The sequence below is a fragment of the Gossypium arboreum genome, chromosome 3 (genome assembly GCF_025698485.1).
Source record: "Gossypium arboreum isolate Shixiya-1 chromosome 3, ASM2569848v2, whole genome shotgun sequence".
NCBI lineage: Eukaryota > Viridiplantae > Streptophyta > Magnoliopsida > Malvales > Malvaceae > Gossypium > Gossypium arboreum.
Genome location: NC_069072.1, coordinates 124709033 through 124730422, shown reverse-complemented (window position 1 = coordinate 124730422; position 21390 = coordinate 124709033). Strand labels below are relative to the sequence as shown.

The 21390-nt window shown below is 32.0% G+C and overlaps 1 protein-coding gene and 1 non-coding gene across 2 annotated transcripts; both read left to right on the top strand.

The window, feature by feature from the left end:
- The first annotated feature begins 278 nt into the window (after positions 1-278).
- On the top strand, positions 279-385 carry LOC128291188 (small nucleolar RNA R71). The gene has a single exon (XR_008280964.1). It is a non-coding gene; the product is annotated as a small nucleolar RNA R71 (small nucleolar RNA).
- A 7765-nt stretch (positions 386-8150) lies between these two features.
- On the top strand, positions 8151-11387 carry LOC108488738 (putative wall-associated receptor kinase-like 16). Its single transcript, XM_017793024.2, has 3 exons — positions 8151-9261; positions 9358-9528; positions 9644-11387. Exons 1-3 carry the CDS (start codon positions 8388-8390, stop codon positions 10717-10719), a joined length of 2121 nt encoding a protein of 706 aa, XP_017648513.1. The 5' UTR covers positions 8151-8387; the 3' UTR covers positions 10720-11387.
- The last annotated feature ends 10003 nt before the right edge of the window (positions 11388-21390 follow it).

Sequence of the window (21390 nt, the reverse complement as noted above, 5' to 3'; positions counted from 1 at the left end):
CATGTGAAGAACTAAAGAAACCATTAATTTTCTTATTCAAGAGTTCTACCTGATTAGAGAGCATGGTGATCGTATCAACGTTATAAACACCAGCTGTTTTCGTTGGCTTTGTCCTCATAACTTGCCACTGATAGTTATTCAGTGACATCTCCTCTATATATTCATAGGCATCTTCAGGTGTCTTATTATTAATGGTTCCACCAGCAGCTGCGTCAACCATTTGTCGAGTAGAAGGATTCAGGCCATTATGAAAGGTTTGAACCTGTAGCCAGAGTGGTAACCCATGGTGAGGGCATCTTCTCAATAAGTCTTTGTATCTCTCCCATGCATCGCAGAGTGTTTCTAAATCCATCTGCACAAATGAAGAGATATCATTACATAATTTAGCCATTTTAACCGGCGAAAAATATTTTAATAAAAACTTCTCGGTCATTTGTTCCCAAGTAGTGATTGACCCCCGTGGAAATGAGTTCAACCACTGTTTAGCTTTGTTTCTCAATAAAAAAGGGAATAACCGAAGGCGAATGGCGTCATCAAAAACACCATTAATTTTAAATGTATCACATAGTTCCAAAAAGTTTGCCAAGTGAGCGTTGGGATCCTCGTCTTGCAAACCATCAAACTGAACAAACTGTTTTATCATTTGAATTGTGTTAGGTTTCAGTTCAAAAGTATTTACGGTTACAGCAGGTCTAACTATGCTCGATTCAGTTCCTGTTAAAGAAGGTTTAGCATAATCATACATAGTGCGCGGAGTAGGATCCTGATTAACAGCAATCGCAAAAGGTAGCGGATTTTCTTGGTTTTCAGCCATCTCTTCGGTTATGGTTGAAGTATCATCCCTTTGCTCTTCCTCTGTGTATCGTAAGCTTCGCCTTATTTCTCTTCAGTTTCTTTAAACTGTACGATCGATCTTGCTGTCAAAAAGTAGTGGTCCTGACGGGTTTCTTCTGGTCATAAACTAGAAAAACCTGTCAGAAGGAAATAAGAGAAAAATTAGAAAAGAAAAGAAAATAAAAACTTAAATTGCGAATAAAGTAAATGGCTAAAGTAATAAAAATCTAGTTTTCCTAATATCCTAGTTCCCCAGCAATGGCGCCAAAAACTTGATGTGTGATATTTGTAATAGGTTTTAAAGATTTATAAATGAAACGTTCTTGAGACTAACTTATTATCACGATTAAGGCAAGTGTACCTATCGAACAGTAGTATAGTTCAGTAAGACTGGATTGTCGAACCCAAAGGAACTACGAGTACTAGTATTTACTTCTTTTTTATTATATAGCCTAAAATTTAAGAGGTTTGGTTGTCTAAACTAATTACTAACTAAGAATGCATAGAAAGAAAACTTGGGAAAATTCGATTGATTGAGACAATACCTAAGGAAAAATCCACCTAAACTTCACTTGTTATTTGACTCTGAATCAGACACTTTATTCATTTGACTTGATCCGTAGAAATCCCTAAGTTATATTATTATCTCTCTCGAGACTAATAACGTCTAACCCTAGGTTGAATAATTGAAATCTCTTTCTAATTAACACCCTAGAATTGCATTAACTCGATCTATGGATTCCCTTATTAGGTTTCACTCTAATCCGGCAAAATCTTGTCACCCTATCTCTAGGCGCGCAATCAACTCCGCTTAATTATGAAAAATTTACTCTTAGACAGGGTCTATTCCTGCTCTGAATAAGAGCTTAACTTGAATCAATATCCTGGAATATCAAAACAAGAATTAAGAATACATAATTAAGAACAAGTCAAATATTTATCATACAATTCAGATAATAATAATAAGATCTATCTTAGGTTTCATTCCCATTAGGTATTTAGGGGTTTAGTTCATACTTATGAAAGAAAACATTTCAAAAGCATAAAGATAACAAAACATAAGAAAACCTAAAACTCCTAAAGGAACTTGAAGGGAGATCTCCAGTGTTGATGATGAATTCGGCTCTTGAGATGGATCAATCAGCTTTCCTTAAGTAATTCCTTGCTTCCTACTCTGCGTCCCCCTTCCTAAGTGCCTCCTCAAGTGTTTAAATAGGCTTTGGAATGCCTAAGAGCCCTCAAAATTGGTCTTTTCTCGAATTGGACTAAACTTGGGTTCGGCAGGGACACGCCCGTGTGGCACACCCGTGTACGATTACTTAAGGCTGTGGTCAAGGCTGTTAAATGGGCACGGGCGTGTGATCCACCCGTGTAAGTTGTGCTTCGATCTTGTCAAATTGACACAACCGTGTGACACGTCCGTGTGAGGAAGTCCAGGCCGTGTTGTTTTCCCATATGGGTCTATTTTCTCCATTTTTAGCCCGTTTCTTGCTTTTTTTACTCTCCTATGCTCACCTAAGTATAGAACATGAAATTAAAGGATTAGGAGCATCGAATTCACAAAATATAAGGAGAAATCATCCGTAAATGCGGTAAGCTTGGGATAAAAATATGTATAAATTATGGTTTATCACTTCCCAAAATCTTACCATTCTTCACATAATTGTACTCTCTTGGATGATGAACTTCCCTTTCCTCTAGAGTGAGCTCCTTTAGAGCATATTGTGTTCGTTTTTGGATTCTTTCATTTGATGATTGATCAATTTTCTCATCATTGTTTCATATTCCACCACCACCACCACCACCATCATCATCATCATCATCATCATCATCATCATCATAAGAATCCTTTCTAGGAAGGAAGTTAAAATCATCGAAAACAACATGTATGGACTCTTCTACTATAAAATTTCTTTTATTAAAAACTCAATAAGCTTTACAATTTAAGGAATAACCAAGAAAAATTCCTTCATCACTTTTTGTATTAATTTTGCCAAGATTGTCTTTTCTATTATTTAAAACAAAACACTTGCATAAAGCATATGGAGTTTATTAATAACATAACAAGCAGTGTTTGTGGCTTCCACCCAAAAATATTTTTCTAAATTATTTTCACAAAGCATAGTTCTAGTCATTTCTTCTAAAGTTCTATTTTTCCTTTCAATATCTCTATTTTGTTAAGGGGTTCTAGGTGTAGAAAAATTGTGACTAATACCATTTGAGTTGCAAAAAATTTCAAAATCAATATTTTTAAATTCAGTTCCATGGTCACTTCTAACACTAGTGATAGAGTAACCATTTTCATTTTGATTAGTTTTTGAAATTGTGATGAATATTTCTAAAAAACCTAAGTAAATCTAGAATAGTCATCAAACAGTACAAAAGTATATTATTTTCCACCCAAGCTAGTAGTCCTAATTGGTCAAAAAAGATTAATGTGAATTAATTGAAGAACTCTACTAGAAGATACATCATTTATAGGTTTAAAAGAAACTTTCTTATGTTTGCCTTTAGTACATGCATCACAAACTTTATTTAAGTTAAAATCATGTCTAAACTTCCTATGCCACAACAAAGAAGTATTTTCATTTTTAATCATGAGGCAAAGGTTTAAATCATGAAAGTTGTCTAAATGCACCATGGAAGTATTTCCTATTCTCTATGATAAACAAGTATAATCTTATTAGACATAATGTCAATGCCTTTACATCCATTAGACTCAAATATGACATTGAGACCTTTATCACATAATTGTCTAACACTTAAATGATTATACTTAAGACCATTGACATATAAAACATTTTCAACAAAAATTAAAGAGTTTTTACCAATAGAACCAATTCCTTTAATGAGTCATTTGGAGTTGTCACCAAATGTAACTTATCCTCTACTTTTTGGCTTTAGATTGATAAAATGGCTCTTGTCATCAGTCATGTGTCTTAAGCATCCACTATCAAAGTACCATGAATTTTTGCTTGAGTTGTTCACTTGAAGCAATGCTCTTTTTCCTACAAACATATAATTATTTTTTTAAAATTTTTGGTACCCAAATTCTTTTGGGTCCATAAGCATTAGTTTCCAAAAGTTTGGTCCCTTTAGGTATCCATTTAGAAAGGATATCCTTATCTTGAGTAGTTATGAATCCTTTAGGGACTCATACACTTCTAACTAATTTTTCTTTATAAGTTTTAAAAGGAATTCTATGTTTATAGTACTTATACTATTTTTAACAAAGTTTTGTTTTGAATTTTATCCTCTTTCAAACACTTTTTCAAAAATTTTGTTAGAGTGAGCTTTTTCATTCTTAAACAATTTAAGTTGCTTTTGATAGTCATTGTGAACTTTAGAAAGTAAATTGTGGAAGTCACAATTCTTTTTCTCAATCATTTATAATAGCTTGCATATAATTTATTTTACTCCCAAGTTCATGCTTGACTTTAGAGAGTGAATTATTTTTACCTTTTAATTTTGAAATAGTTTTTCTATATTTTAAAACCATTAATTCAAACCCCAAGCCCATTTCATCATAAGCATCTTGCAACTCATCAAAAGAATAAGAAGTTGAAATAGATGCGTTAAAAGTTACCTTAGAATCTTCTATGGCCATAAGATAAAAGTAGGCTTCTTCTTGTTTATCATGAGTGACCTCAACTTGTCCCATATCTACTTGGCATTAGAACAAGATGACACCTTGTTAACTCATTCAGACCAAGTGTACAAAATAGAATGTGCATGGTTTTAGCATTGAGCTATACATTCCTTTTATCTTCTTCATTCCATTTTCTCTTACTTTTTGACACTAACTGCTCTCCTCGTTTTTGAGAAATGGAGGGACCATCCATGATGATATCCCAAACCACAAGAGCATTTGCTTGAATAAAGAGCATCATTCTTGTCTTCCAATAAGAGTAATTTGCTCCATTGAAGTATAGAGGCTTTGAGATAGACTAAGATTCTTCATAGAAATTTAACCCAGAATTAGACGTCATTTTTGTAGAATGTATTGATGATCATTTGAGCTTCTCCAAGAATCTTTTATTGCATGTTAAATCATCTTTAAAGACAAGCTCTGACACTAATTGTTAGCTCGATTGATCACCAAAAATAGCTAAGAGATGGGTGAATTGACCTTTTAAAAATTTGTGGAAGCAAAGAAAATAAACAGAGACAATGAACATGGCAATATATAGTGGTTTGACCCCAATTGCCTACTCCACTACCTTAACTTTCCACAACTAAGGATTTTTTGAAATTCACTAATTTGACAACCTTTAAGGATAACCTTATAACTTCCTTAAGTGTTTTACCCAAATCTTAAGATTGCAACTCTCTTAAGGTTGCTACCCAAACCTTAAGACTCAAAACTCTTAAAGAGAATAACAAATAAGCAAACTAAGAAATAATCCTCAGAAGATTAGGATGTTTGTCAATTAAGCACAAATACAAAGAATAACACTTGAGCTGAATGAATACAATGAAAGCTCACAAGTGTTTACAAGAAGAAGATAAATAATCAAAGCAAAAAGTGATTGGTAATGGATTTTTTATGTATCTTGAAACACTTGATCTATTGTAATCTCACTTGTTGTTGTAGGACCTTTGGAAGTTGGTATTTATACCCTCTAATTGATTTCCAACCGTTGTCGTTGTTGAGGAATTGAATAGAATCATTGGGGACGAAAATACCAGTCCATTTAATTCACTTGCGACCAAGAGTATCAATACTTGCTAAACAAGTATCTATATCTTTAGCATTTAATGCAAAATTCAATGACAGATGGAGCTAGAAATATTGATACCAGTAAAATTTTATCGATACCACATGAAAAGTATCGATATTGGATCAATACTTGGCTAAGATGTTTAAGAATTAGAATGTCAATTTGGTATCAGTTTTTGGAGAGGTATCAATATTAAGGTACTTTTTGGCCTGGAGCAATATTGACTTGTTTTAAAACAATTTTAACTTTGATTGAAAATGTTTAACTTGATTGAAACCATTTTAACTTGATTAAAAGTTTATTCAAAAAGTTTTCTAAGATTTCAAAATAGTAGGTCCAAAATTACTTCTCTTAGACTTTATTTGGAATCTAATTTTGTCAATTTTGTTCAACTTTAACTTTTATTCAAAAATATTTTAATTTATTATATTAAAATAAATTTCCAAATAAAGCTTGGCTCAACAAAGAATGAGTGGAAATATTATCATCAAACAATCATATGTGAAGCTAAAATTTCTTCGATATAAAATCCTCAAAATCTTAATAAAAATATCATTTTCTTTGAAACACTTATAGCGAACTCTTTTAAACCCAAAATCAATACATCATAACATGAATTAACTAAATGAAAAGTATAACATCATTTTATATACATAACTTTCAATTACGTTGGAATATTTTAAATTTGTGTTAGATTTAACTTAAAATTTTCATATCTTATTAAGTAAGAAAAGTTTGAACATGAATTAGAGTTAGTAGTATTAATTGAAGTAGAATTTTTTAAAGATAATATTATTAATTGTAATATCATTATTAAAAAAAAAAAGAGATATCCCAGACATATTAGAAACTTAAATATTACAACCAAAGACACTGTATGCACACTTGACATAAAGTCAAGCCATACCAGATAAAGCAAAGTACACTTGTAATAAGCCTCCATCACCGGAGGGAGAGCAAAGCAGAACTCAAACCACTCCTCAGACGAATCTAATATGTCAGGACAAAGACTGCCTACAAACAAAGCGAATACATTACTTTGAATTGTTGAACCCTTTTCCAGATCCTTATTCTGGAGGCGATAAACACAACATAACAAACCTAAAAATAATATATATATATATATATATATATATATAATTTCTAGAAAGCAAAAACAACCAAAACGAGCCATAAAGAGTTCGCGAAACCAAAACAAATAAAACTCGAAAAACACGAGCCTCCAAGGCTTGAAAAATTGCAACTAATTACCATTGAGTTGAATAGCGAATTTTCAAAAAGGAAAGACTTGGTAAAGTCACGGGGATATTGGTGCTGAGACTAAGTCTATCGCACGCTCCTTTACGATTAGACTACCTATCAAACAAAGCCACCCTATATGCCTATGAATCTTACTAAATGAGTGGTAGTGGAAGTGTAAACTGAAGCATGGATCTGTCGGATTAGTAGTCACCCTCTTGGCTGTGGTCCTGGTCTTGGCCTTGGCTTTGGGCCACCACAAGTAGATGTTGCTTCCTCTCTTATTCTTTAAAATTCAATCCACATCCAAAGCATTGAAAATGACGTGATCAAAGGGTGAATGAATATCACTTTTTAAGTGTATTAGCATTCTGTTCACATTCAAAATATATATATATATATATATATTTTAACTTCATATTTAGTGTTAAATTAGACTTTTAATAAAAGAGATATATGACTTTTGTTAATCTTTCTTGTGGAATTAAAACAGCTTTATAATAAAGTGAATAAAATAATAATTTAAGATACATCGCTAATAAAGATGTAAAATCGTATAAATTAAAAAATTGTCTATTATTTTATCAAATTTTACTTGAAATAGTGATTAAAATTTTTATTCGGTATTTAAAAGATGCAGGCTGAAATAATATTTTCAATTTTCCTTTTTCAATATTTTAATAATAAAAACTCTAAATTCTTAAATAGAAGAAAAATATAATAATAATTTCAAATAAACTTAAGGCGGAATCAATCAGGGTAGAATTTTTTAACCCTCTTACACTAAACATAATAATACTGTTTATATAAATATCGTTGATTTTATCAACCATGTCGGCCTTCTCCTTGAGCCACAAATTTAGCTGCTTGCTTTTGATTCTTCAAAGTCTTCGCATCGAAAGGGAAAAAAAAACTCGTTGGTCCTCCCCTCATTTATTCATTTATTTTAAAAAAATAGTCTAATAGTTGTAGTTTTTATATTTAGCAGTGATTAATTTAAATGGTAATTTACTCAAAATCAATAATTTTTACTTATTAAAAGAGGGAAAGAAAAAAAGGTTAGAATATTGTTTGAAACCATGTCATCGTATCAGCATATTTCATTTAATTATTACATTGTGTTATAAATAGTTGAATATTTCTAAAATATTAAATGAAAGTTATATATGTTAAATAAGTAAAAAATCATTATCCTTAAGTTTCAGAGAATTCAAAGAAGGAATCTTTGTCTTTAGTAGTTGACCTCAAGTGAAGACAAATAAATCCACTTGGCAAACAGCTGTAAGGACACGAACCTGTGGAATGAGGATTCACTTGGGTTTTAAATCATTCACTTTAACCAATGGAATAGAAATTGACTATGAAAATGTGATCTTGGACTTGGCTTTTAAATTATTAACTTGTAGAAAGGGGATTGGGTCGTGGACTTGGTTTTATAGCAAGTCAATCATCGTACAGAGAGGGTTGCCTTGTTAATCAGTATAAAGAAGGCTTAGATGATCACCAAAAGTTGAGAAAGCAACTAAACCAAATTTATTAAATGGAGTGACTGAGGGAGTGTGGGAATATTGTGTGCCAAGTGCCAATCCTCATATGGCAACGCTGGCTCTGGTTAGAACTTTACAATTGATACTTTTCAGCTGTTTGCTTGCAGCAGGAGAGTCGGTGGCTTCTCAAGCCTTGCCAAGTTGCAAAGATGAGTGTGGAAACCTGAGCATTCCATATCCTTTCGGCATGACTCCAGGGTGTTACTTGAACGAGAGCTTTCTAATCACTTGCAACACGTCTGTCAGCCCCCATCGACCACAATTGGTAAATGGTAACTTAGAAGTCACTAGCATAACACTTGAAGGACAGGTGGAAATCTTGCATTATGTAGCTAAGGATTGTTACAACCGCAACGGAACAACTGCGGACTGGAATTTCCCTCAGCTCCGGACGGCCATGTTTACCATCTCAAATGATAGAAACAAGTTCATTGCTGTTGGTTGCGACACACGGGGGCAAATTTGGGCTGAACGTGAGCATAACAATAATACATATTTTACCGGCTGCATGGCATATTGCGAGAAAACGGACGCTCTCCATCTTAATGATTCTTGCTCAGGTGTAGGATGTTGCCAAGTCTCCATTCCTAGTGGACTTAAGAATCTTAACATGTCAGTATTAAGCTACGACAACCATACACGTGTATGGGACTTCAATCCTTGTAGCTACGCCTTTGTTGTAGACGAGAGCAAGTTCAGTTTCAGCGATAAAAGTTTTGGTGAGTTAGCGCATAAAGAATTTCTTCCCATGGCGCTTGATTGGGCTATTGGAAATGAACCTTGCAATGTATCTGAGCATAAACCTGATTATGCTTGTAAACAAAGTAGCATCTGCTACAACCCTGAAAACAGGTCCGGTTATCTCTGCAAGTGCAAGGATGGATACAATGGAAACCCATATCATCCCGATGGTTGCGAAGGTATCTATAATATGCTGATATTACCATTTCTTTTTCATTGTTCTGCTCCTTTTTTGCCACTTTAGGAGTGTTCTGTTTTCTTTTAATGATTATCAGATATTGATGAGTGCAAAGATTCGAGCCTACACAATTGTATTTCTGAAAGGAATTGTTTTAATACGCCTGGAAGTTATAAATGTTTTTGCACAAAAGGCTTTTATGGGGATGGAGAAAAAGATCGAAAGGGCTGTATGCGAAATCAAGCAAATGTCATAAAAATCTCTATTGGTAGGTGTTTCAATGAATGCGTTTTTTATCGTATTGGATCGATTCTAACTTTAGCTTTTATATATCACATACTGCTTAGATCATTTCCAACGTTTTAGCTGTTGTTTTATGGCAGTTATTGGCTTATGTGTGCTGGTTGTTATTGTGGGTTCTTCATGGTTGTTCTTCATAAACAAGAAAAGAAAGCTACTCAACATGAAAAAGAAGTTCTTTAAGCAAAATGGTGGCTTACTGTTACAGCAAGAGCTACATGAACAACGAGTATCAACTGAAACCGTTAAGATTTTCACTGCAGAAGCGCTTAAGAATGCAACCAAAAACTATGATGAGAGCCAAATTATTGGAAAGGGAGGGTTCGGCACCGTTTACAAAGGTATCCTGAAGAATGGCACTGAGGTAGCTATCAAGAAATCCAAAGTTGTTGATCAAAGCCAAATTAAGCAGTTCATCAATGAGGTTATTATTCTCACCCAAATAAACCATAGAAATGTGGTCAAGCTTTTAGGTTGTTGCTTGGAGACTGAGGTCCCCTTGTTGGTTTATGAACTTGTTTCCAATGGCACCTTATCCAAACACATCCACTGTGAAGACAAAGCTTTTTCGATTTCTTGGGGAATTCGGTTAAGGATAGCTACGGAATCAGCGCAAGTGTTGTCATATTTGCACTCTGCAGCTTCTATACCAATCATTCATAGAGATGTGAAGCCTACAAACATCCTCCTGGACGACAATTATACTGCAAAGGTTTCGGACTTCGGAGCTTCACGATTAGTTCCGATGGATCAAACTCAGTTATCAACAATGGTGCAAGGAACTCTTGGATATTTAGACCCTGAATACTTGTGTACAGCGCAACTGACAGAAAAAAGCGATGTCTACAGCTTTGGTGTAGTCCTAGTTGAGCTGCTAACGGGCAAAACAGCGCATTCTTTTGAAGGACCTGAAGAAGAAAGAAACTTAGCGAACCATTTTGTTCTATGGTTGAAAAATGATCGATTGTTTGAGATTCTAGATAATAAAGTGGCGAAAGAAGGAGCGGTTGAGCAGATTAAAGAAGTAGCTAAACTAGCAAAGAAGTGTTTAAACGTAAAAGGTGAAGAGAGGCCTTCAATGAAGGAAGTTGCACAAGTGCTTGAGGATGTAAGAAGACTCAGGTGCGAACATCCATGGGCTGAAGTTGCTGTTAATTAGGAGGAAACAAAGTTTCTGCTTGGAGAAACATAGATGTTTCTACTAATAACAGCAGCCAAGGTTTCACAACAATGGCGGTGTAGTTGTTTAGCAAGAAACCAGATAATTATATATATATATGTATACATATATTTGTGATCTTCGCTTATTTTATTTGTTTTGGGACATTTTAGGTGTTTATATTTTGTTGCTTATATGTAAGATTCAGTAGTAAATAAAACAGCCCTCGAGGTGTTTCATCTGCAGTAGTAAAATTAGAGAGGTGCAACCACTCTCTAAAACCCACCTGGAAGGACATATTGTGGAGGGCATTGATGAGGTTAAGGAGGTTGGAGACGTTGGAGAATGATGCAGATGCAGCCGACTTGGCGAGGGCTTCAAGGTACTTGGTGGCTACCAAGGTAAGGCTGTCCAGTGCTGAGACTCACCTGCACCTGAACCCAACTGATTTGCAAATCTAAGACACTGCTACTTTGGTTGTATTGAAAACAACTCCACGAGATGTGCTGCTTCTTGGTGTGGTTACTTGATTTTCTCTTAGATTTGGGCTATTTCATGGCACTTGAAATTGGCCGTCTTCTAATTGCTAAAATCCTAGGGTTCGTTTGATATATTGGAACCAATCTTTTCTGAATAGTACTATAAATGAAATTTAATTTTTGTTGATATATATTTGTTTATTAAGCTAAATAAAATAATATGAACAATATCTTAAAGATTATTAAGATTATTAAGGGATCCAAACACATACAAAGCTTGTTTAATTCATTTATATTTATGAATAAATTCATTTATATTTATTTAAAGATTGCTTAATAAATCATTTAAAATTGTTTATTGTTCTATATCTATACTATTTATTATGCATATTACCGAGTTAGTGTCACTCATTAATCGGGTATAAATTCAGTTATGCAATTACCAAAAAACCTTATTATATGCAAAGTAAGTTATACGTGATTGTTTTTTTATATATATATTTTTATAAATCAATAAAAATTTATCCATAATAAGATTTGAACCAAAGACACGTTCGCTCATTAAAGCGGTACGTGAGCTGAGTTCAAAACTTCGTGAGACAATTCGGTCCATATCTGGTGTGGGCGTTAGAGCATTGAGAGGACCTTTCCTTAGTACGAGAGGACCGGGAAGGACGCACCTCTGGTGTACCAGTTATCGTGCCCACGGTAAACGCTGGGTAGCCAAGTGCGGGGCGGATATAAGACTTTTTCATTTATCATTTAAACTAAAGCAACTTTTTATTTCTATATGAAACCTTAATAACTATATTTGTTATATACATTTTTATATATTTGTGTATATATACTTACTATTAATAAAATCTCTGACTGAGTTTGTATCATGAGTCAATCCTGTACCAATTAGATTAGCAAAATTACGAAAATATCATTCCATATTTAAAAAATTATATTATTTGAGGATATTTTAATCTTTTTATTTAAAAAACTCAATAAAAAGTTGCATATGTTTAGACTTTAATCTATGCTATTAACATCAATAAAACATTCACTTTACCACTAAATCGATATTTTTTAATATAATATTTACATTTTAAGCAGATTGTGCATACTAAATCAAATTTGGCATACATGATCTACATAAATAGATCATGAAATATAATGGTTCGATCATTAAAATATTAATCATATAAATAGTTATGGAAATGTGTAAAACTACTTTAGTTTTTAAATTATGTAAATAGATCCCTTCCTATATATAAATTGTTTATTAGTTTGTTTGTTTATTATTGATGAACATTATGGAAGCACAAATCACGGTTTAAACAAAATATAAGCAACGAAAAGATTGAACAAAAATACCTTAAGTCATTGTCTGTACCAAATGCCAAAATCTAGACGTTGTAACAACATTTTTCGAGCGCGTCAATCAACTGATGAAGACATCGTATTTAGCTTTATGAAAACACGAAATTTGAAAAATAAAAAATCGCTAAAGCCTTCTAAGCACTTGAAAACCTCACTAGATGGAACTATTTTCAAAAAAAGCTTTTGGTGTTTAGGGACCTTATACTTGAGGGTATTTATAGTGGTGGTTTCGTATCAAAAAACACCAATCACATGCCTCACTGTTACATAAAAACCCACTATCACGCATGCAAGATGTGGAAGTTGGGCAACAAAAGTAGAAATGGGCAGCAAATGTGGGTTATACCCATGAACCAAAATTGGCTCCAACATTCTCCCACTTGGTTCGTATTACCTTTGAAAACTTAAAGTCAAAACATAATGCATGAATCATAGCGATATTTTCTCTTAGAATTTGAGTAGTATCTTCCATATATCACTATACATCATGCCTCAACACTTTAGCCCAAATGTCTTAATGAATAAACCCAATGTTTATTCCAGGTCCAAAATTTAATGACATTTCTCGAAATAATCAAATTAATGTGCACAGAAAATATGAGAAACATCAAACTTAACAAAGTTTCATTCTAATTGTTCTAATAACAAAAATTTACTAGGTGGGAACAATTCCCATAGTGATAACATAATCCTTAAATTTGTGTGATGGCATGCCTTTAGTTAAAGTATCAGCTAACATCTGTTCAGTGTTAATGTGCTCAATGACCACTTTCTTTTCAGTAACACATTCCCTTATGGCTAAATACTTAATGTCAATATGTTTACTTCGACTTCGACTTTTGTTGTTTTTAGCCACAAAGATAGTAGTTGAATTGTCACAATATATCATCAATGGCCTAGAAATCGAATCCATAAGTCTAAGCCCAAATATGAAACTCTTGAACCATACTCTATGTGAGGTAGCATCAAAATAGAAACGAACTTAGCCTCCATAGTGGAAGTAGGAGTTAAGGATTTTTTGATGCTCCTCCAAGATATAGCTAAGCCAACAAACATAAATATATAACCTGATGTTGACTTACGTGAATCAACACAGCCAGCAAAGTCTGAATCAGAGTAGCCAATCACCTCCAAATTGTCTGATCGTTTATATGTAAACATGTAGTCCTTTGTCCTATTAGGATATCTCAAAACTTTATTTGCAGGATATCTCAAAACTTTATTTGCAGCTCTCCAATGGTCAATACCTGGATTACTCGATATCTTCGCAACATTCCAACTGCAAATGCAATGTCAGGTCTTGTGCAAACTTGAGCATACATCAGGCTTCGAACAATAGAAGCATATGGAATGTTTTTCATTTGCTCCTTTTCAAATTCGTTCTTCAGGCATTGGTTCAAATTGAACTTATCACCCTTCACAATAGGAGCAACACTCAGTAAACAATCTTTCATCCGAAATCTTTCTAAAACTTTGTTGATATAGGTTTCTTGAGATAGACCTAAGATACCGCGATGTTTATCACGATGAATCTTAATGCCAATAACATAAGACGCATCACTCATATCTTTCATATCAAAATTTTTATAAAGAAATAAATTTAGGAAAAAATCGGAGTTTTAATTTTTTTTCCAAAATAAGATCTTGGTAGTGATATCTAAAATAATAAACATTTAATCAAAATTATACATGTTCAATTCATTTAGATGAGCGCTTTGATCGAGTAGTCTTCTCTACTATCCTCAAGCTCACGTCTGCCGAGTGTGGGCTTGCTTCAAACCAAAAAAAAAATCACAAAAATTATTAGTGGGGTAATTTTGTAATTTCTCTAAACTTTTGGGTCAAGTTGTAAATCAGAAAAATATCTCTAGAAATTTGCTGAAATAATCTCTTCATAGAATTTTCTCTCTACAACTTTCTCTTGAATTCAAATATGTGAAAAATAATGACTCAAGGCTCTCATTATATAGGAGAGTTTAGAGAGTTCAATTATGATTAAACTTAATCACTTTTATATTAAATTTAATCTAATATTTAATATTAAATCTTATTAAAATAATAGAATGTTTATCTCCAAGATAAATATTAAATTAAATTTAATATTATGACAATCAATTTAATATTAAATTAATAAATTACTATTAAGATAAGTATTAAATTAAATTTACTATTAAACTATTAAAATAATATTATTTTTGAAATAATTAATCTGGAATCAAACTCTCTGATAGAATTCCAGTAGGAATGTAACTCTGCCATTGCTCAACCAGCGACGACAAACTGTCGTCGGCCACCGGGACGCTGCCATCGCAGCCACCAGGACCGCCATGTCTGGTGATGCAGGTGCGACACTCTTACGGCATCCCGAGTCGATTCAGCTGCTATCAATTCGATCTAGGTCATTGACGACCCGACCAGTCCGGTCTAGCCACCGATTGGACTGTTGGCTCAGTTTCACATATCGAGCCTGATTCGACCAGTTTTTGGGTCTTGGTCTCGGTTTTGGACTCCCCGTCTCAATTTACGATCTCAGGTCTTATTTTCAAGTTCAATTGTCTATTGGGCCAATTATTTGACTTGAAAATTTATTTCCAAAAATATCATTTAATTAATTTGATTAATTTAATTTTACTTTATCAAAATTAATTTTTCCAAAAATCACTTAGATTTTCAAAATTAATTTTTCAAGAAAATTATTTAATCAAAAACTCTGGTTGAACAATTCTCAAGACCACCTAATTTAATTCCACATCGAATAAATCGACTCAATTAAATTATTCCCAAAATCATAGAATTTTCTTCTGATTTAAATACAGTCCGATCGAGCTTTTGTTGAGCTAGCGAATGGACTAATCTGGCATATACAATTAGGCTCTAGTGATTGCAATTATGTTCAAAAGCATCATTTCGATAATTCGCAATTACTTAATCCTGAAGTCAGTTCACAAGAAGTACCATGATTGAAAACTCATTATTGTATACTCTTTACAAAAGCAATTCATCCAACTGTTTTGTCCAATGACCTTGTCAAGTGTGTGTTACCCTCATATGATATCCTTGATTATTTTGAGTTAAATCCGTTCACTCAATACAATCCTACTTTATCTCATTGTCAGCATTATCTCTTCTTAGTTATTAATATGATAACTGGCAACAAATGACTGTGATAAATTGCTCATTCGAGAACAAGCAACCCGTGGCCACGTCCCATATTTATCAATTCACACAATGCCAATGAGAGGATATCATTAACTCTTTAATTGAGCTATGAATTTCACCCTTGCTAGTTAAATTATGTCATACACAAGTCATGTACCCAACATACCGGCTACCGACTCGATTATATTTAGAGCATAAGCCTCCACTTATATCAAACACATGAGTTACATATGCATGATCAGTGACTAATTCAGGATTTAGGTAATTCACACCATGAATGTCGCAAGTGAATTTAGTTCACAAACGGATTCCAAATTAATTCATCTTGAGTCCAGTCCAATGTATCATTCTGCCAATGAATACATCTATATCTTTACCCGTGGAGTCAACTGCCCCGATAGCCAAGACTAGTCATCTCCTCAATTGGAATTGTAGACAACATAATAATCCTTCTCAGTATTTGAATCAAATGCTCACTTTGATTCTTTTATGGGATTGCATAATCGTTAAGATTATCTACTGAAGTAAGTTGTCTTTCTCGCAATGTAAATGTTTTTACAATGCCACTTATCATCAATTTGAACTTAGACAATTAATGAGCTAATATTTGTTTGTCACAATTTCGCTATGCATGCAAAATATGAAAGACGAAAATACAAAAGACATAACATGAAATGTAACATTTATTTATTCATCATTCAAATACATAGAAAACAATTACATGTTTACTACAATATGAGCACATTTCCTAACAGTAGGTATGTTAGTGCTTTACAAGAGAAAACAAGAACAAAAAGAAAAACTCACACACTTAGCAGATGGAATAAACTGCTATCGATCTCACTTGTATTTTCATTCCAAAAATTACAATATAGATGATGAGTTCTTACAAGTAATCAACTAATCCAACTGCTATCTTGGACAAGTAAAAACAAAACTTGTACACAAACTGATTAGGAGAAATTAGTACCTAGTAAAATCATTTCAATACTAACTCTGCTTGCTTTAACAAGTTACCTTCACTAATAGACTAAGCAAAAACATATTAAATTCTGCACTTGCTAACCCTGCTCCCACTTCATTTGGTGGCACGTCAAAACCCTTAACACCTTGCACTAGACAGCTCGCAAGGTGGTTTGCGCATTAATAAATCTTGGTTGGGCTCGCATCTTTGCGAAGCTCGCATGTTTGATGAGCTCGTAATTTTGGTTAAGCTCGCAGCTTTCGATGAACTTGCAATTATGTTTGAGCTCGTAACTTTGAATGAGCTCGTAGTTTTCGATGAGCTCGCATATCTGGATGAGCTCGCAAGTTTGGATAAGCTAACAACTTTGCGACTTGAGTTCGCCATTGCTTGAATGGCCACTTCGCAACAAGGTAAGAGTAATAGAGTTTAAACTCATGTCAAACAAATATTCACAAGAGCTTTAATCATTTGATGAAGCTAGAAATTTTGGTTTAAAAAGGACTGAGATAAGATTATAAAATTGGGGGTCAAAACTAAAAATTTTGTATTAAAATGCTTGAATTAAATTATTAATTTTTCAAAAGGGCTAAAATTAAAATTTTTTTATCTAATTAGAGGTTAAAAAAGTTTAAATTGAATCTTTAATTTTGGGAAGGAAAGTATTGAGCCAAGGGAAGTCAAGGTCTACTCTCTACCGCTTTTGGTTATGCCCTTTTATCACCGCTCCGTATAAATAAAGATACAAATACAATTAAAATAAATAACAAAATCTCGTGTGTTAAAAGTAGGATTGCTTAAATTAGTTTATATATATTAGGATATGTTAATCCTAAAGAACTTAGGAACATAATTATAATGATAAAACTGTTTAGAAGACTTCGAAAGATGGTTTTTTTTTTTTTTGATAAAATACATTGCATTGATATAGCAATTAAGCCTAATTATATATTATTTGTTTTCAAACTAATTTTCTGTTTTTGGGTAGCAGCAACGCCTCTTCCGTCGACACTGAGCCGTCGTTACTACCCTGCTGCTTGTTGGATGTAGATCCTTGAGAGTAACAATGGAGGCATCTGCCACAGCAAGAAGAAACACATTGGACCATTTTATCCAACATCATTTTTTTCACTAACTTTTTTTCACCTGGAAACACAGTTGCCCTCCCTTTCTTTGCTTCTCTCAATGATCCATCTTCAGCTTTCTGATTAAGCCCCATCTCTGGAAATCCGGTAGTCTTTGTAAGAGTTGAGAAATGCCCTTAAGGTGTTCGATCAAAGTACTAGTTCATATATATAGGTCCAAAAAGAGGCATAAATTCTGCAGATTTGCCCAAGAATCCTTGACTGAAACAACCACAGGGAACTGCTTTTGGAACATCTTCCATTTTTATTGAAACAAAAAAGAATCGAGGTTTGGTAAATTAGCAACTTCAAATGTGCGAAACCACGTGAAATACCGAGATATATGAGATCGGCAGATTAACATACGTAGACTTGAACTTGATCTCAGCGGTTCACTAACATCATTGTCGTTTCGTCATTTTAGCTTATCATATATATAACTCCAACCAAGCTACGTACGAGTGTTACATGCTTTTATATGTGTATAATTTCAAATATTAATTAATGCCCATATTTCAATTTTAATTTTCTATTTCGTTGATTTTTAGTGCTTTTTTTTACTACATGTTCAACTGTTGTACTTGCCAATGATCATCAGCTCTTGCTGGAAGATGATTGAGTTCCCATCGTTTCTTCTGTTCTCAAATCCATCAACTTATGGTACAATACAAATATTAAAAAATTTTGAAACATTTTGATTTCGTCTTGAATTGGATTAACAGTTCTGTATAGAAATGTCTAGCTAAAAAAATTTCTTTGTTTCGAAATTGAGTAAATTGATTTTTTTCAAAAAAATCAGAGTTATTTAATCACTGTTAATTTTAGAAGTGCGCAACTAAGGACAATTAATCACAAGGGTGATGTTTTTCATCAATTGTATATGATTTTAATTGGTATAATAACAAATTTAACTTACAAAATTTAAACATTATGTCAATTTAGTCTTAATTTAATAAATTTATCCTACAATATTTTTATAAATGTGAAAATGTTGAGATAGAATTTGTTGATTCTTTTAGAATTAAGGTTAAAATGACAAAATATGTAAACAGTAAAGACTAAATTTGTTATTATACTTATCAAAATTGTGTACAACCGATGGATGTGATTAATTATTATTAATTATTTACTTTTAAAATTAACAGAGATTAAATTACTTTAGTTTTTTAAGGAGACTAATTTATTTAATTTTAAAATTAAGAGGAAGGAAGAAATTGCATATGAAATCTCAATAATTACTAGACCGTGGGCGGATGCCATTAATTGAATGAAAGTATTGTATTTTTTATTAATTATGAAACTACACGGAAATTAATATAAAAAAGACCAGCTGAGACAAAAATAGAAAGAAGAAAAACATAAGATTTAGACCCTAATGCGATCAATTTTGAGAAAACTGAAACCTTAATTTACCAAACATAAATAAATGTTGGTTCTGATAAGGTAAATTAATGGCCTTAGAACCTATTGTATTTTGCTTTTGGACCAAAAAGAAAGAAAGAATAAATTAGTATTCTAAAAATTGAGGAAGTGGAGAACAGAGAGCACATGAATCTTTGAATGTCTTGTATCTCACGTCTTTTGCCAAAACATCTGTTCTAGAACTGTGTTACCTCCATATCCCTTCACTCCTTTTCTTCATTAAACACAACACATATTGATTTAGTAGCCATTTATTCTTTCCACTTTTTCCCTAATAAAGTAGATTTTCTTATAAAAAGATGAAACATGCAAAGCATCATTCAACTTATAGTGGTCTAGTCTAAAAAACAACCAAACATAAGCACCATTGTCTAGAAGCATAATCCAGCACCTGCAACCACCTTGAAGGCCCAATGGAAGTTGAATGGGCCTAATGACATCCAATAATATATTTCAGTTCCACATCATTTTAAAGCACCAAAATCTTTAAGAAATTTGATTTCTTCTGCTGCAGAACTTGGTCTCAACTACTACTACATTTAACATATTTATGAGTATATTAAATCTAACAGTTTAGCCAAAGCTAAGGTCCATAGGTCGAGGGAATTGTTGAATGTCCTTTTTCAAATCTTGTTTTTATGTTTTGTAATTCGCACAAAATATTATTTTAGTTTTTCATTTAATTTTTTGTCTCTTTTAGGTTTTAAATTTATATTTTTTTTGTCAAATCACTTTAAAATAAATGAAAAAGTTAAACTTTTTTAACTCTGCTAACATAGCGTACATGTGGATGACACGTCGACATTTAATTAATTTTGTTACGTAAATATAATACATGTTGTTACGTTTGCATGTCATCCAATCATTAATAGCAATGCTTGATTGACCAAAATTTTCAATATAATTAAGTTTGGTACTTAAATTGATGGTTATGATAGTTGAATGGCGAAATTAAACCTTTTTTTTTTTTTGTTATCAATCATATACTAATTTTCTAATCAATGGTTTATTACTAGTATTATTATCATGCATTGTAATTTTAAAATTATTAATCTTATAATTACAAAATTTACAATCAATTTTACTATTATAGTTTCTATTAATTGCTTAGGCAAATTTTAGCATTTTAATAATTTAACATATAAGAATTTTCCTGTTTATCATAATTTATTCTTTCTTTTTAATTGTTAATTATTATTTTCTCATTATTAATGTACTTTAATTTAAAATTTAATAAGAAAAATAATTTTAATAACGAAAAAGGAAAAAGAACTTAAGTTGAATTTAATAATAATATATTTTTTAATAACAAAAGGTAAGAAATAATTTTTAAACGAATTTAAAAAATACAAAATTAGAGAAGACTTTGTTAAAAGGATAATCACGAATCCTAAATATAGACCATAAAATAGATTTGAAGAATACCAAAAATAATTTTAAAAATAATTCAATATTTTATTTTAGAAGGGTAAAAAGTTTACTCCAATCAACGAAATTACATGCTGCACCAGAAGTATATTTTAATAGCAAAAATATTGTTTTAATAAAAAGAAGAAGAAATAATTTTTAAAATAATTCAAAATTAATAAATATTTTAGAAGGGTAAAAATATTTTAAATAAATATTTTAGAAGTGTATTTGAAAAATATAATGTATGAAATATAATTTAATTTTTAAATGACTTTAATTAGAATTCACACCTTTATACAAATATATATATGAAGAAAGGATTGTATGAAACTGTGATTCCGCGTCATCCTTATCCCTTTCTAATGAGAGAATGAAAAATTAGATTTTTCCTTCTAATTTTTAGTATTTTTAGTTTGATTTGAATTTTTTTAAAAGGAAAAGGCTAAAAATCAAGAAAAAAAAATCGATTTGTCATTTTCTCATTGGAAAGGGATAAGGATAACGTAGAATCACACATTTATACAATCATTTCTCTCTATATATATTTTTAGATTTTATTTAAACTACTAAAATATTCATCAAAATATCCTTTTAAAATATTTAATTACAATACAATTTAAAATTTTTAATTATTAGACTGCTTTATATTATTAGGCTCCTTTTCATAGTGAACTATTTTCTCATATTTATAATTCTGTTTACAATTATATTAATAAATATTTAAAATATATTTTACATGGTATTA